At 42.2% G+C, this 18,396-nt stretch overlaps 1 protein-coding gene across 2 annotated transcripts; it reads right to left on the bottom strand.

The window, feature by feature from the left end:
- Positions 1–689: 689 nt before the first annotated feature.
- LOC110497724 (melanoma inhibitory activity protein 2) lies at positions 690–17,614 on the bottom strand. 2 transcript variants are annotated; one of them, XM_036954702.2, is made up of 23 exons: positions 17,156–17,614; positions 14,870–15,001; positions 14,648–14,758; positions 14,417–14,488; positions 14,179–14,289; positions 13,956–14,027; positions 13,492–13,596; positions 13,140–13,262; positions 10,873–10,984; positions 10,640–10,686; positions 10,452–10,542; positions 10,015–10,153; positions 9,492–9,593; positions 9,144–9,204; positions 9,004–9,039; positions 7,962–8,029; positions 7,759–7,841; positions 7,337–7,474; positions 6,624–6,752; positions 4,793–4,936; positions 2,595–2,644; positions 1,888–2,059; positions 690–1,653 (listed from the first exon to the last, which is right to left on the bottom strand). In XM_036954702.2, exons 1-23 carry the CDS (start codon positions 17,255–17,257, stop codon positions 1,478–1,480), a joined length of 2,376 nt encoding a protein of 791 aa, XP_036810597.2. In that variant the 5' UTR covers positions 17,258–17,614; the 3' UTR covers positions 690–1,477. The 2 variants fall into 2 exon arrangements, with proteins under 2 accessions (XP_036810597.2, XP_021429716.3); XM_021574041.3 differs by lacking the exon at positions 6,624–6,752.
- Positions 17,615–18,396: the final 782 nt, after the last annotated feature.

The following is an 18,396-nucleotide window of genomic DNA, read 5'->3' as shown; positions in this document are numbered from 1 at the left end:
CATGAGAAAGGAAAATTATGTGGATATATTGAAAAAACATCCCAAGACATCAGTCAGGAAGTTGAAGCTTGGTCGCAAATGGACAATGACCCGAAGCATACTTCCAAAGTTGTGGCAAAATGGCTTAAGGACAAAGTCAAGGTATTGGAGTGGCCATCAAAGCCCTGACCTCAATCCCATAGAAGATTTGTGGGCAGAACTGAAAAAGCTTGTGCGAGCAAGGAGGCCTACAAACCTGACTCAGTCACACCAACTCTGTCAGGAGGAATGGGCCAAAATTCACCCAACTTATTGTGGGAAGCTTATGGAAGGCTACCCAAAACATTTGACCCAAGTTAAACAATTGAAAGGCAATGCTACCAAATACTAATTGAGTGTATGTAAACTTCTGACCCACAGGGAATGTGATAAGAAATAAAAGCCAAAATAAATCTCTATTCTGACATTTCACATTCTTAAAATAAAGTGGTGATCCTAATTGACCTAAGACAGGGAATCTTTACCAGGAATTGTGAAAAACTGAGTTTAAATGTATTTGGCCATGGATGTAAACTTCAACTACATGTCAGAGCTAGACGTTGTGTCATGGCACAGCTGATTACGGTCCTTTTCAGGTCATGTAAGGGTTAGTTCTACCTGAAGAAGACCAATATGGCATGCCATTTGTAAAGATGACTTGAGCAGAAAAGTGAGTTGCCATTCATTTATTCTATAATTTGTGATTCCATCCTTATCCCCTAAATCATTTGATCTATGAAAATGTAAGACAAGTAAACACTTGAGCATAATTTATTAGACTTTTACAATATCTCATTCCCTCAAGGCTAACACTACTTAATTTCTTGACATTTAATGATCAAACTATGGACGGTCAAGAACTCCCAGCTAAAAAGTAATGAACATCTTTCAGGTCAATTGACAGAAAACGTGAATGGACTAAGGGTGGTATACACACACACACACACTTCCCTTTTCACAATATTGACAATATCTTAATATATACACATGGCAAGAATGCTTTGACATTGCAAGAAAACACAGCCTTCTCAAATTTGCCCAAGTCACAACTCAGAAAAAGGCAGTCTCACAGGCAGTTCACCATCAGCAGATTCACATAACTATGGAACTTCTTCAAAAATACACTGCATTCAACACCAGAAATACACATAGCAACAGTGATCACTCAGTAGTTCCAGTTCATGGTGGTTTTGTATTCTCTCAACAGTCCTAATAAGCCACTAATCTATTTGTGTGTGTGTGTGTGTGTGTGGTGTGTGTGTGTGAGACAGTGGGGAAACAATTCCACTGTCGGTCTCTAAAAAAGGGAAAGACAGTCAAATGACAATTGGTTACACTTCATGAAACAGTCCTTGAGCATACCCTAAGTCGCTCACTACCAGCACAACAGGAAGTGAAGTGCCACACAGGAAGCAGGCGGAGAGAGAGTTTCTCCCTCATAGGGAGGGGGAGAGATGGCTCAGATGACATCATGTGGAGAAGGGGACTGGTCAGGAGGCTGTTCGCTGTCTGGTGGGGAGGGCCTTGGAGGGGGTCCAGGGGGAAAACTGTCTGGGTGGGGCCTCATGGGAGCGTAGCCCATATGCAGCAGAGGTGGAAATCGCCCAAACATTCCCGGGGGAGGTGGTCCTCGCACTTCAGGGGAAAACAAGGGGGAAAGCTTTACGTATAGTCAGTCTAACAGTATACATGCAGAGTCATTTAACCTGCAAGATGTAGTGAATGTGGTATAAAATGATATTCCTCATCTCCCACCCATAGCTTGTTAATAGAACCAAATTACATAAAAACCTTCAGTTATAAATGCATTATAAGTACAAAGCACATATGAGCCTTTAATATGTAAGGGATACAGAGAATAATACTTACTGCCTATGGGTGGCCCTGCTGGACCTCGTGGGGGGAAGAAGTCTGGGGGTCCGTAAGGGCCTGGGGGGCCTCTGCGTGCAAAGTAAGGGTCCATGGGGGGGAGGGGACCCATACCAGGGGGTCCTAAGGGAGGAGGCCCCATCCTCAGATCTCCAGGTGCTGACATGTGGGACTGCGGAAACATTTTAAATATAGATGTAGAATCTTAATTTGATCCCCCTTTTGCAGGAAAAATTTCAGGGGAAAAAAATATTTACTATTAATTTTAGTTACTCAGTCTAAATAGTCAAATAAAAGGGCAATTTCAAAATGTGGTAGAATGTGTAGAATTGCAGAAAATCTGTGAAACTGCTCATTTTTCTCTCCACCCCATGGCAAATAAGTAGAATAGCAGCAAAGCGCTGTTTTTCTCTTTTGGGGGGGGGGGGGGGGATTTCTTTCACCCGGGGCCCCCAAAAGGCTAGGGCCAGCTCTGACAATGTGTGGGTTTGAATGTGGGTACGCAGACCCATGAGCCACTGCGGCCATGATGGCAAACTCAGATGTTTTGTAATCCCACACCCCTGTCAAAGTTAACCATCCCTGTAGTAGAACATTTTATGATCCCCAATGGGAAATTGGTTTTACAGCAAAATATGCACCTATGGACAGAGAGACAGTACATGAATGAGCCAATGTATTGTTAATATAAGGGTTAGAATACTTACATCCCTTTCATTTTCACCAGGACCCATGCTGTTTTCCATAAATGATGAGTCTGCAAGAACACAAGAGAAAAAAACACAGTAAGAACCAAGCTATATCCACTTCAATCTTTGGTGGGTTTATTTCATTCAATCCTTAAGAACTTGATGAAAAGAGGGTTCATTCATGCTCTTTAATGCCATCAGCTCAACTCTGTCAAAACAAGGGAGTTTCCACATTGGGCACAGTGTTATGATTAATATGTATTGCTTGAAAAATTAATACATGACATGTTATGGATTACTTTGTGTGGAAAGTAACGTGTTATTACTTTGAGTTACTTTCATGAAAGAAAAAACATCTCAAACTCAGTTTGACTGTCAGAGGGAGCCGCGCACGCTCTACCAAAGATAGGCTACTTACTAACTCAGGTTTGATCACAAGTTTCTCCTTTCATCTGTGGCGCTGCTTTCCTGTGATAGTCTACAAAAGCTGTGCTATCAAATGGGCTGCTTACACACACACACACTGCATTCAGAAAGTATTCAGACCCCTTGACTTTTTCCACATTGTTACCTTAGTATTATTCTAAAAAATATATATTTATCCCCTTATCTACACACAATAACAAAGCAAAAACAGGTTTTTAGAAATGCTTGTCAAAAATAAATAACTTGTGGAAATGTGATATTTCAGTATTTTTCAGACCCTTTACTCAGTACTTTGTTGAGGCACCTTCCACAGCGATTACAGCCTCCAGTCTTCTTGGGTATGATGCTACAAGCTTGGCAAACCTATATTTGGAGTTTCTCCCCTTCTCTGCAGATCCTCTCAAGCTCTGTCAGGTTGGATGGGGAGTGTCGCTACACAGCTATTTTCAGGTCTCTCCAGAGATGTTTGATCGGGTTCAAGTCTGGGCTCTGGCTCAAGGACGTTTAGAGACTTGTACCGAAGCCACTCCTGCATTGTCTTGGCTGTGTGCGTAGGGTCGTTGTCCTCTCTAAGCAAGGCCCTTCTCCCTCGATTGCGCAGTTTAGCCGGGCGACCATTTCTAAGAGTCTTGTTGGTTCCAAACTTATTCTATTTAAGAATGATGCCACTGTGTTCTTGGGGAACTTCAATACTGCAGAATTTTTTTGGTACCCTTCCCCAGATCTGTTACTCGACACAACCGTTCTTGAGCTCTCTTCCTTGGACCTCATGGATTGGTTTTTGCTCTGACATGCACTGTCAACTGTGGGACCTTATATAGACAGTTGTGTGCCTTTCCAAATCATGTCCAATCAATTTAATTTACCACAGGTGGACTCCAATCAAATTGTAGAAACATCTCAAGGATGATCAATGTAAACAGGATGCACCTGAGCTCAATTTCGAGTCTCAGTTCTGTTTATGTTTTTTTAAATTAGCAAACATTTCTAAAAAAAAATGTTTTTCGCTTTGTCATTATGGGGTAGATTGATGAGGATTTTTAAAAATGTAATACATTTTACAATAATGCTGTAATGTAAAATGTGGAAAAACAGGTCTGAATACTTTCCAAATGCACTGTACACTAAGAAAATCTGTACAGATATCTGGCCATCTTTTCATTCAAAATCTCTCTCGAGCCGCCAGTTCTGGTTATAGATTGCACGTAATACGGACCCTAGAGATGTATAGAGGGCACACTTGCCACTAGATGGGAAAGCCCTTTACGGGCTTTTGCTATCAAAGAAGCGATCAATGGCTCGCTCAAGAATCAAATGAGGAAACAAGTCGAGATCGGATCATGGAAAAGCGTCCAGTATGGATATGAATCTGAAAGTAACGCACACGTTAGTTGACAAAGAATGTTATAATATCACCCAATTTAAAAAATTTACTCTGTTACTCATAAAAGTAATCTGATTACGTAATGAGTTACCTAACATTGGGCAAAATATCCTGCTCATTCTCTAGCTAACATTATATTATTCTTCAGAGGTATACTAATCATGTACACTCCTCCTAATTCAGTGTGCTGCTGACAAAGGAACTTGGTCTGAATCACGTCAACATTAAAAAGATACTGTCCTGAAATGTATTTCATCACTTCAGTTACACACTCCAAGCACTAAACATCCTTTTGAAGTTTATTTGACAGAGTGGCTATGGTGCAGAGATACAGTATCAATCACTAAAACGAATTATACGGCACTGTAATACAGAGAGAGAAAAGGTCAAAAAGGAGGGTTCTCACCAGATTGATCTCCAGGGTGGGGCCCAAAGTTGTGGGGCTCAGTAGGACCGGGGCCTCTGGGTGGGGGGGGGCCCATAGGCCCAAGGGGAAAGGCTCCAGGCAGGGGTCTCCTGTAGGGAAGGCCTGGGTCTGGATACATATACCCTTTATGAGCAGAGAGAGAGAGCACCGTTTCAGCAGCCTTATTCAGACCAGCTGCACTGAGGATGGGGATCAGAGCAGAAATGTCCAAATCAAAACAACCAGTGTGCTGTCCAAAGGGGACTGGAGCCAAAAGCAGAAGCCTCTTTGCAGGTCAAAAAAACAAAAACAAGCATAAAATCATGATGCATTTACTTAGTACACAGAACAGTGACAGTAGTAGAATGGGTATGATGGAATTGTCGTTGACTAATCAAAATACAGTGATGCCACATGCTAATCGCTCCCCCATGATAACTGAACTAAATGGTTAAAAAGTTCCTAGCTCCAGGGCCTCCTGAGTGGCGCAGTGGTCTAAGACGCTGCATCGCAGTGCTAGCTGTGCCACTAGAGATCCTGGTTCGAGTCGACACAAACCAGTGGCGGCTCAGGCTCTGACTCCTCAATACATTAGTGAGGTTGGGCGATTAGGCCTGGCTCGCAGTTGGCGTTCCAATTCATCCCAAAGGTGTTCGATGGGGTTGAGGTCAGGGTTCTGTGCAGGCCAGTCAATTTCTTCCACACCGATCTCGACAAACCATTTATGTAAGGATCTCGCTTTGTGCACAGGGGCATTGTCATGCTGAAACAGGAAAGGGCCTTTTCCAAACTGTTGCCACAAAGTTGGAAGCACAGAATCGTCTACAATGTCATTGTATGCTGTAGCGTTAAGATTACCCTTCACTTGAACTAAGGGGCCTAGCCCAAACCATGAAAAACAGTCTCAGTCCATTATTCCTCCTCCACCAAACTTTACAGTTGGCACTACGCAGTCGGGCAGGTAGCATTGTAAAAAAAAACATTTCATGAAGCTCCCGACAAACAGTTATTGTGCTGAAATTGCTTCCAGAGGCTGTTTGGAAATAGGTAGAGTGTTGCAACAGAGGACAGACAGTTTTTATGCACTACAGCACTTGGCGGTCCCATTTTGTGAGCTTGTGTGGCCTACCACTTCACGGCTGACCCATGGTTGCTCCTAGACGTTTCCACTTCACAATAACAGCACTTACAGTTGAGCGTGGCAGCTCTAGCAGGGCAGAAATGTGACAAACTGACTTGTTGGAAAGGCAGCCACATTGAAAGTCATTGAGCTCCTCAGTAAGGCTGTGTGCTTAATTTTATACACCTGTCAGCAAAAGGTGTGGCTGAAATAGCTGAATCCACTAATTTGAAGGGGTGTCCACATACTTTTGTATATATATATATATATAGAGTAGTCATACACTCACTGACCACGACTAGGCCTGCACCTCACAGACTGATAACAACAGTGATTTGAACCAATAAAGAGTATCTCAAACCTCTCACAGGGCCGGCTGACCACAACAGTAACCAACTGAGGGGAATTGTTAAGCTGTGAAATAATCTGACAGTCGATTAACAAATATAACTCACTCTCACCCTATAACTAATTATATTTCTCCGCAACCCAAAAGAAAGTACGGACATCTTTACATAGCAAAAGATGGTAAATCATACTGACGTAAATAAATAACGAACACACACCCTTTAGGGCTGATACTGAATGAGTATTTTTCACACACAATATAGTAGGCTAGAAGATTAGAATAACTGCTGTCTGTAGTGATTGGGGGGGCTGCTGAGATCATAAAGGGGGGGGGGGGGCGATAGCAGGTGGTCATCACTGTACCTGGAGGGGGTATAGGTGGGCCCCTGCGATCCCTCTCCCAGGTGGGAGATAGCGAGCCACTGTCAGAGTGAGGACCACCACTCCGATCAGAGTCCACCCCACCGGTGGGATCTACTAGGCCTCGGGATACTGGTTATGTGAGAGAGACATGTGGGAGTGGTAGGTGAGCAAGAAAGAGAGAGACAGCATAATGTCAATGAGTTCATGAAGCAAGGATGACAAGACCAGAATAATGCGTCATGTGCAAAGACAATGCTCCCTCTGTAGGTGATACAGCTGCATATCATTCCCCATTTTGCAGGTGCATGCTCACCACCAAGGCAATTTAGACTATAAAGATAAGCATCTCTGTAACAGATGCATCAACCTTCAAGCAAATTAAGATTCAGCATGTATTTGTATCAGGTGATTAAGAACAGACTTCAGCATTGCTTTACTCAATTTAATTGACAGGGATTAAATAATAATCAAAACTTAATTAAATAATCTATTTATCCTGCTTTCTTAATGGCATTTTCACCATGTCATGGCACATCAGTTGGTACTAAATAGAAAACGTAAATAGAATCCTAATTATAAACTCATGACATGCCAACGATTAGAACATGATACTCTGCAATGCTTCAAGGACACACGCCTCAAGCCATGTACATTTGGCTGCGGTGCAGTGCCACATGTTGCACTGAAGAGGGGGTTTGGACTGGAGAAGTCACCTCTGCCTCCCGGTGCCATGGGAGGGAAGTTTGGAGAGAGGTGTGGTGGGCCATCCATCAGGGTGGGCGGAGACGGGAAGGTTCTGTTCTCGGAGGCAGGGTGACCCAGGGGGGAGGGGCCATACGGTGACCTTTCACCTGCAGGTCAGGGAGAGACAGAAAGTTCAGATATCAGAATAATGACCTATTCAACACCTAGTCCCTATTACACGATAGGCACTCCTGTAGATCTGAGAGGATTGGATGGATATACTGTAAGTAGTTCTGTTAATAATAACTTCATCTTGACTTTCGGATTGTCGCCATATTGCTTTCACCTATCTAATTGTCTCAATGTAGGGAATAGGAGCTAGGGGGCGAGTTAGGATTCAGCGGAGGATATGATTATAGTTAGGGTGATAGGAGGGTTATTGTAGACTCACCTCTGAATGGAGGTCTGCCCATGTTGTCCAGAGCATAGGGGTCTTTCTCCACCAGATCTAGCTTGAACTGAGTATCAGTCAATCTGCATGGAGACACACCACAAGCTGGAGAATACTTTCCACACTGCAGGGAAATACTATTTTGTAGCAACACATGACAACACTGGTGTCTGGTGAAACTGACTGTTTTCTTTAGTACTTACTTTTGCCTGAGGTGTGCATTCTCTCTTTTAATGTCAGCCAGGTCACGGTCAGCAGCTCGTGCTGCTAGCTACAATGCAGACAATAGAGGTTACAGATGAGTTGCCAAGCTGAGGAAATCCTATTTAAGCACCGATCCCACATGTGTCTTTCTGCTGCTCATCAAGAAAAATTTGATGTGGGTCTTGGGGGTGTGGCTTGATGTGTGTGTGTCATGTTTGTAGATCGTACCATGGTAGTTACGGTTGTTTGTCCCTCTTGAGACACTGTGGCAACATAGCCACTATCACTTCCTCAAAATAGTCAGAATTGATCTAAGGTCTTAGCTAGATGTAAAATTGTGTGACTAAGGTGTTTGGTGCAGTATTTCTCAAGTGTACTGAGTCAGCTGCTGCTGGCTGCACTCATGACTGATTTCGGAGAACATGTCTACAACATCATCAGCAAGCTGTCAAAAAAATCTTAAATAAAGCAAAAGCTTCACGCTGTTTACCAGTGCCCAAACATCACTAGCTAGCTAAGTTCCATGTAGTAGTAGCTAGCAGGCAGGCCATGTTAGCTAATCAGCTTATCAAGTCACTGGCGAGTGGCGACGTGTGCGCTTCGGTGCAGTTTTTTTATTTATTCATTTAAAAATTATACTTTTTTTTTTACAATCCATTACCGGAGTTTGCATCTGTCTTGCAGTGTTTGGGCAAGTTTGTCTCACTGCCTGGAGGTTCTGCGATTGGATAGAGCGCAATCAGAGCAGATTTTTGGCGTTACCGTCTCGTGTTAGTCGGCATGGTTGCAATCCAAACCCAGCCCTTATGTAAATTGTGATGACCTCAGTTACACAAATCTCACAAAACTCAGTTTAGGAACCTTATGACCAAAATTATCCTACTTACACTTTAGTCAATTTTGGCACTGGAATAAACATTTCTAATATCGATGCCACATAGGCTGTTTTCAACCAGAAATGCATTCAGTTGCTCTTTAACATGACTATGAGCTGAGGTGTGCGCCATAGTGTGTGTATGTATGTTACTACTATGTACTTACCCAGTTATTGTGTGCCTTCTTTTCCTGGGAGGTTATCTGAAAAATGGAGGGAGAATGACATTTGTTATTGGCCATACATCAGATAATTGCATGTGGTTTATGTTTTCCCGCCTCTTATGACAGACTGTCAGATCTCCCACCTGGATCTTGTAGGCCTGGTTGGTCTTCTCCAGCTCATCCTCCAGGTCTTGTGCTCTTTGCCTTTGTGTGGAAACAAAACAGCACCTTGATGCAAGCACTCGCAATACAAAATGCCCTGCGAAATTTTTTTGACATGTGCAACTCTATGTTTCACAAAATTAATTGGATGTATTCGATTGACAGCAAGTGTACTGGAAGTAAGTATACCTTTAAATTTCAGGCCTGTATGAAAACACAGTAAACAAGAGATTTGCAGGGTAGGTTTGGAGACAGGTGATATCTGGAGTCAGGGATGGTTTGTTTGTGTGTGTGTGTGTGTGTGTGTGTGTGTATGTCCAGTAGCCGACCTGTAGCTGCTGAGCTCCTCCACGGCCAGGCTGATACTCCTGTCAGCCTTGGTCAGCTTTTCCTCCTTCTGCAGACGCTCCCTCTCCTCCACCGTCAGCATCCTGACACCAGGGAGAACACCCATTATATGCATACCACAGAGTGGAACAGCCATGATCAGACAAACATTACCAGGCCTTGTGTGGTCCAGTGCATCTCAGTTGTTAGAGCATGGCGCTTGCAATGCCACAGATAGTGGGTTCGATGCCCATTGGCATAAAAAAGGTATGCACGCATGACTACGTTGCTTTGCATAAGTGTCTGCTAAATTACATATAGTATTATATTACCAGGCATGCAGCAGTTCAATAGTCCCACTTATTGAATATAGTTATTATGAAGTGTAACCAAACTTTCATAAATCAGCCATTATCCTTCATAAATGTTTTTTTGTTTGTTATGATCAGCCTGTATAAAATGACATAATGTTCATGGATGAAGCTGTGCATTTGGGTCAGCCTTAGAGTGGCTCCTGTACAGTACCTGTGTAGTTTGAGCTCATTCTCCTGGTACATCTCCGTCATGATCTGCAGTTTCTGTTGTAGTTTCTGCACCTGGCCCGTGTACTTCTCACTCTCGGTCTGCAGAGAGTCCTTCTCATTCTCAAGTTTCTTAATCCCCTCTGCAACCCAAGAGTCAACCTGGTGTTAAAAACTAGACATGGTTTTTCGTTAAAGGTCAGAAGTTTACAGCAGTTTAGGCCGGTTTCCCGGACACTGACGCATGTCCTTTTTAGGAGGACAAGGCTTAATATGCGTCTGGGAAACCAACCCTTTGTGTCTGTTGTATCATGAACAACTGAAGCTCATTTCAATATAAACCTAGTCATTTTATGTACATTATAAAATTAACCTTGTTATTTTCTTGCTTTGTTCTCCGCAGTGAAAAGTTACTACTGAACAGCATAATACTCTGCTTACCTTGGAGATCCTCCATGGCCTTGACTTCATTTGCTAGCTTGGCAAACACCCTGTCCTTGTCTTCATCCACCGACTTCAAGTCTGCATTCATCTGAAAAAATAAAAAATAAAAAACAAGTCTCATTTCCCATCTATTGCTGACAAGAGTTTTGTTTGTAAAACAGAATTTTATTTAAGTGAAGACATACCTTGGCTGCATGAATGAGTTTCTGTATTCTTTGTCGTTGATGGTTATCTGTGTATAAAAAAAAAAAGTTACATCTGGGAAGACACAGATATCCCACTTCCTCAATATCCTGACACAAATGTTGTTGTTTTTAATCCCATCCGATGATCATGCATAATAATACGAAGAGATGGTGAGCGAAAGCCAGTTGATCATACCTACTGGCGGTTGTAGTCTTATCTACCGGAACCTCACCTGGCCCCTCTCTATTTTCCACCCCTCGTGTCCCATTTCTCTCCTCTCCGTTGGCTCCGTCCTCCAGCACTGAGTCCCAGTCCTTTATCTTCAACAGGCAGTCTGTCAGGGACTAATGGAGAGAGAGAGAGTGAGAGCGAGAGAAAGCGTGAGAAGGCTTTACCATTTAAATAACTATAGTTTTTTCCCCAAGGAAACTTATTTTGTTGAGTGATACAACAAAACACAGTATATACCATTTACAATAATTAACAGGCAATCGAGGATTACCATTATGACCATAGCCTCAAATAGTTGACACCCTAAGTGGCGCAGCCTAACTAATTGTTAGTTGACACTAGGGCTGTGGCGGTCACAAAATGTCATCAGCCGGTGATTGTCAAGCAAATAAACTGTCGGTCTCACGGTAATTGACCGTTAATATAAAAACATTAAGCATATCCTGGCTTCCACACATGTTTTTATTTATTTAACTAGGCAAGTCAGTTAAGAACAAATTCTTATTTACAATGACAGCCTAGGAACAGTGGGTTAACTGCCTTGCTCAGGGGCAGAACGACATATTTTTACCTTGTCAGCTCGGGGATTCGATCTAACAACCTTTCGGTTACTCATCCAACACTCTAACCAATAGGCTACCTGCCACCTACAAGCCATTTTTAAAAGTCTAATAAATCCATGTAATATAGCCTACACCTTCACAATAAATCCATTATTTTACACAGGTCTAAAGAAGCATGATATGAAGAACATGTAGTCTATTTCAGAAGAAAAGAATAGAACTCAGATGTCCTTATGTTAGGTACTGATGTGGCTGTGCCAAATGGCTGTGGGCTACACTAGTTAATTTAGCAGACAAGATTTGCTTATAATTCCCTGGCCTTATTTTATATTATAGTACGAAGAATACAAATGAACAAAGCTGAACAAATATAAATATTTTCTCCAAACAATTTCAGTGAGTGCACACGAGGCTATTCTGTGTTGAGCGGTTAACAAAGAAATAGGCACTCCTATATGCTTAATTTAGAGTTATTAAAATAACTTAAGTTCTACAAATATTGGGCTATATGTTTTGATTTTTAATACATTGTAAGGCTGCATGATGAGACGAATGATGATTTGAATGAAGTCTGTTTTGCGCAAGGCTGTACACACAAATAGTCTCATTCACAAATTTGACAAGCACTTGATAATTCCTCAAATTTCATGGCGGCAACCCCTTTGCGGCCATAACGCGCCCCCTAAAAAATCCATGCCTTTTGCGGCCAGAGTGCTGCATTGAGCCCTACTCCCGGTGTGTGCTGTGCAATCCGAAGCGTCTCTCACTCACACTGCTTTCCATCACGTGATCTTTTTTTTGTGTTTTGAGATCGGTCTTCCTCACAGGCTACAAGTTAAGACAGAAACATCAGGGACGCAACTGCGCCCTTATCCAATTCAGAAGTGCATATTGAAGATATTTTGTCAGTCAACAAGATGTGGTGGCCTAACAAACAACAAAAGCACTAGCCTATGTCAATCTACTATCCCCCAAAGTACAAAAGTCGACCTATTCTACTCTGTGCAAGAAATAAATATTTCAAACAGTCTGGGACAGTTGTGGGATGTGATAGATCCCAAATGATGCAAACGTTTTTTATGCAATGTGGCTGACGCAACAGATCAGAACGTTTAGCTTAAAAATGTTGATAAACTATTAGGCTATTTCTTCACATTATAAAACACAGCAATGTGCACAGGCCCGAATGTTTCAAAACACCATTATCAAAAATGACCGTAAATGCAATTATGCATGTAATGCTTTTATTATAAAGGTGCATTTTATGGTGAAAATTATCTTCCCCAATCTTGAAACTCACTCGCTGCTTATATATGCCAGTTAGGGTCTACACCCCTTGTAAAGCTGATCAATGTGCTTAATTTTAAGAAGTTATTTGGCCACTTTAGTTGTGATACAAACCTATGGGCTAGGCTACATGAGGTGTGCGACTATGAGTCGCAAAAAAAAAAGGCATTGTTTCTTATGCTGGGCATCATTCACAAATGATAATATATAATTCACAAGTGATAGGCTAATATTGTCACCGATCAGACTATTCTTTGATTTAATCTGGTCTTCAACAGTCCTAGTTGACACCCTCAGTAATATTCAAAGTGTGTGGTGATTGCTTTTTCCCAGTACAGGGAAGAATATGCAAATGTTTGTTATAGGCACACATTTAGCTGCATGTGGTTTTTGCCAGTGCAGTAATATGAATGCAAACCTTGATGCTCTCGTCTTTCGTGGCAGCATCCTGCACCATTCCAGTGTAGGAGCTCTCACACATCCTCATCTCCTCCTCCAGTTCACTCATCCGCTCCCCCCAGTCCTCTGCTTCCTGGACCAGCTGTGGGAAGAGGGGGAGAGGGTGAGGACCCCACCAGAATATAGGACACTTTCTGCTTTCTCTTCAGCACAACCCATGCAGGTTCTTTGTATAAACGGCAACCAGGCCTGATATGGAACTGGAGTATAAAACACAATAAGTGACTGAGCCATACATACAGATATCAATGGCTCTGATTCGTGGGCACTGTATAGCTGTAAATGGACATATTATATGTCAGGTTACATACCTGTGCATTTTTCTCCTGGAGCAAGGCCTTCTCTTCTTTTGCTGCCTCCAGATTATTCTGATTCCTCTCACTGTTCATGTCATATATTTTTAGGGTTGTCTGTGCCTGAAAAGAGCAAAATGTGTTACATCTATCCTGGCTCTAAGTGTGTGGACATTTTTTAAATTTTACCTTTATTTAACTAGGCAAGTCAGTTAAGAACAAATTCTTATTTTCAATGACGGCCTAGGAACAGTGGGTTAACTAACGGTCTTGTTCAGGTGCAGAACGACAAATTTTTACCTGGTCAGCTCGGGGATTCGATCTTGCAACCTTTCGGTTACTAGTCCAACACTAGGCTCTAACCACTAGGCTACCTGCCGCCCCGACATGATTAACATGCCGAACAGGAAGGAATTACCATTAACGTGTTGTTCATGATATATAACACTGTAATGCGGACCAGTGTCAGCGTCATACTTCACCTGTTCTGTCTGGGACTTGAGGTCCCTGGTTTCTTCTTCTACAGTTTTCAAGGTTTCCTGCATATCTGCAATCTGTAAAAATCACACAAATCACCACATCTCAAAAATAAATGAACTGTGAAATATGAGAGCAAAGATTGAAACTGAAAAAATAAAAGATGTAACGCATAAACATCAAAACACAGGAAAAGGTGAAAAATGTCCAGTCCGAAGTCAAACTCACTGTCTTCTCCTGTTGCAACCTCCTCGCTCTCTGGATATGTAGGTCCTCCTTTAACCTTTCTATATCATCTCCAAGCTGTGTATTTGACTGTTTCAGCCTCTGGAACATCACCTGAAGAGGAGACCATTATAGGTTTCCTCTGACTTGAAAGTCACACGCATACCAAGTCCTTTTATACCATTTATGAGAATCTTTATTCAGTATTGAGAACAATTATACTGTGTAATTTGTGTCTTACCTCCAGATTCTCCCTCTCTGCGGCGTGAGCCAAAACGCCACTATTCCACAGGGCAGATTCCAGTTTTTCATACTAAAAAAGGTACATAATAAACATAAACAAACAGTAGCAAAGGCATTCATAACACACAGGTCTATACAAAACATTAATTTCCGGGGGCATTGCATTGAATAGTTTGCGAATCCAGTCAGTCAGAAACACACACACTGCATTCTTTGACATAAGACTCACTTTTTGTTGAACCTCACTCAAAGTCTTAAGTACTTTGCACTTTTCATCTAATAGTTGAGCCACCTTCAGGCCCATCCGCCTCTCTTTGCCAGAATATAGTCTGCTCTTTATCTGGAAATAACAACAATTTTGTGAGCTTGGTCACTCCCCGATCAAAAGAAAGAATGCTGTTGTTCATCTCTATACTTGCATGCTAGTATAAATATCAGACAGTCAACTTACACATTGGTAGAACCTGCAGGTGAACAATAGGAGGGTGCCCAACCCCAGTAACGTAGTGATGATGACAGCTTCCCATGGAAGTCCATACAGGTCAGGACCTGGCCTTACGTCATCAGGAAGGGATGACACAACCTGGGTAGAAAATCAGACAAATTGCTTACAATCAAAGGACTTGCTATAGTATTTTTATTCAGGTTTCAGGCCCTAGATTGTGGGTACATAACAGTCAAAATGCTAACGTCCAACTTCCTCTAAAACACAGACACACAGCTAGTTGTTGTGAGTGATTGAAAAGTAAAGTGATTGCAACAAGGAGCCACAACAAGCTCGCATTTAACACCATTGTCTACTCCAAGTTCGTCACCAAGCTTAGGACTCTGGGTCTGAACACTTCCCTCTGCAACTGGATCCTGGACTTCCCGACGGGCCGACCCCAGGTGGTGAGGGTAGGCAACATTAACTCGGTCACGCTGACCCTCAACACAGGGTTGTGTGCTTAGTCCCCTCCTGTACTCGCTGTTCAACCACAAATGAGTGGCCACGCACAACTCCAACACAATCATCAAGTTTGCTGACAACACAACAAATGGTAGGCCGGATCCCCGGCAACGATGAGTCACCCTACAGAGAGGCAATCAGTGACCTGGCAGTGTGGTGCCAGAACAACAACCTATCCCTCAACGTCAGTAAGACCAAGGAGCCGATCGTGGACTACAGGAAACAGGAAGAGTGAGCATGCCCCCATCCACATCAACGGGGACGCAGTGGAGCAGTTCGAGAGCTTCAAGTTCCTTGGGGTCCAAATCACAAAAGACTTAATATGGTCCAAACACACGCACACAGTCATGAAGAAGCTGCGATAGCATGGGCCCTCAAAAAGTTATACAGCTGTACCATTGAGAGTATTTTGACTGGCTGCATCACTGCCTGGTATGGCAAAAGTACTGCCCTCAATCACATGGCGATAAAGAGGGTGGTGAGGACAGCCCAGTACTTCACTGGGGCAGAGCTCCCTGGCATCCAGGACATTTATATCAGGCAGTGTGGTAGGAAGGCCCGGACAATCGTTGAAGACTCCAACCTCCCTAGCCATAGACTATTCACTCTGCTTCTGCACAGCAAGTGATACCGGTGCATTAAGTCTGGCACCAACAGCCTCTTGAACAGCTTCTATCCCCAAGCAATAAGACTGATAAATAGCTACTACTCTGTTTATCTTATATCCTGATGCCTAGACACCTTTCCCATATACATATCTACCATCACTCCAGTATCTCTGCACATTGTAAATACGGTACTGTAACTGACCCTGTACATAGTATGCTTACTTACTTATTGTGTTGGTCATATTTATTGGGTGTTTATTTGTATATATATTTTTATATTACATTGTTATTGATTATTGCATTGTTGGGTTTTGAGTTTGCAAGAACTGTATTTCACTATACTTGTGTATGTGACATTAAACTTCAAACGTGAAACTAACTAGGCACCTATCTAGCTACTTAGGGTGTTTTAACACTCAATTTCAGTAAATGTTTGTGAACTCAGTGCGGTTGGCTTATTTTTTAGTTTTGAGATCGGTTTGCATGAATTCTGCGGTCCGGTTCACTTTTTTTTTAGGGCAATGTGAACAGAAAGCTTCCCAGGTTCGCTTGTCAGTATACCCGCACCACACACACTATTTTTGAATTTCCGCGCATCCTTGACAATCCTTAATCAATATCTAAAAACAGCACGCTTTTCCCCCGCGAATCTGCACATCATCTTCTCTCTTTTGTTGCACCAATGTGAGGGTTTATGGTAGGGGGACAGGTGTTGCAGTAGTCTAGTGTGTGGTACAGGAATAATTACAAGCGAACCTGGGGAGTTTTGTGTTCACAATACCCTAAAAAAGGGAACCGTACCTCTGAATTCAAGCGAACCGAACCGTACCTCTCGAGTTCACAAAAATTGACTGAAAGGGACAAAGTCAAGTGTGAACACACTTACATTAGGATGCAATAGATAGCTAACGTTAGTTAGCTGGCTAAATGAGCTAACATGTCATTAGTTTACGTTCCGATATCTTACCAGGTAACAGTGTTCTCGTGGACAACAAGACAAGACACTAGCTAACTAGTTAACTAAACAATGTAGATAAGCCATATTTGACAGTCCTACACAATGAATCATTGAATTCACAGAAATTACAAAGTTGGGTAACGCTAGCTACACCATTTGATGTTTTTAGCATTGACTAGTCCAAGCTAGCCATCTAGCATGCTAACTGGATTTGACACTCACATCTCTCACTTTCTCCACGGCTAGAGTGTAATAGGTCCTTGCTGTCATTTTAAAATCAGCCAATTGGGTAGCAACTGCCTCACCACTTGTTTGATCTTCCATTTGTCGAATATTTCATTGAAATATTATTTCCATGATTATATTAACATTGAAAAAACAAATGCCCAGCTGTCATCCTGAAGTATCGTTGGCAACATGAAACTAGAGTTGGGACACGTATGACGCTCAAACGTGCGCAGGTTGATGCTATTTTATGCACCCAGAACTCGCTCAAACGACTCACTTTCGTTTATATTGTCCTGAAACGAATATTGGTTAATTTGTATAATTCTAATCCTACACAATAATGTGTTTTATTTGACTTTTCACTCAAAAGGAGTATTGGTAAATGTTTCAGCGCCCCCATTTCCTGCTTTAATGTTGAGTTGGTATATTCTCAACGTCACCAATTGTAGAACTATCCATGCTATCTTGCATCATTGGGACACCCCTAACCCATGACGTTGCCATTTAAAATGGTTAAAATTAGAGTTAGGTTAGAGTAGAGGTTAAGGTTAGGGTTAATATTTTGTTTAGGGACGTCCAAAGGATTCCAAATAGCCCAAAATCTGTCCACGAAGTGAGGCATTTTTGTATGGAGGTCAATCAGTGTCTAATTGGTGAATAACAAAATCGAATTGCTAATTTGCTATGTGAGTCTTATTTGATTGACTATAAATGTCGTAATGGTTAGTTTGTTACAAATGCACTGTTATACGTGAATGCACTGTTATAAGTGAAGGCACGTGGCATTTCGGCATTTTTGGAAAAAAATACTATATCGGAGTTGTCGGTGTTGTCATAGAGATAGAGGACCCATAAAATAAAATGTTATTGGTCATACACATTTCGCAGATGTTATTGTAGGTGCTTATGATTGATAAAAATCCGTTTTAGCATGGACATAACCCCTTTTAGCGTGGGGAAAGGGGGATACCTCGTCAGTTATACAATTCTGCATTTAACCTAACCTCTGAATCAGAGGTGCCGGGGCTGCCTTGATATACATCCACATCATCACCAGGGGTACTGTGGGTTAACTGCCTTGCTCAGGTGCAGAATGTCAGATTTTTACCTTGTCAGCTCGGGATTCGATCTAGCAACCTTTCGGTTACTGGCCCAACGCTCCCATTGAGGGTTCCACCATTTTAAAGTAGTCAACTGAATGGGGATTCCTATGAATTGGGAGCAATTAGCCATTG

This window comes from Oncorhynchus mykiss, chromosome 19 (genome assembly GCF_057628025.1).
Source record: "Oncorhynchus mykiss isolate SJ-2025 chromosome 19, ASM5762802v1, whole genome shotgun sequence".
Taxonomy (NCBI): domain Eukaryota; kingdom Metazoa; phylum Chordata; class Actinopteri; order Salmoniformes; family Salmonidae; genus Oncorhynchus; species Oncorhynchus mykiss.
This window is presented reverse-complemented; position numbering and strand designations above follow the sequence as displayed.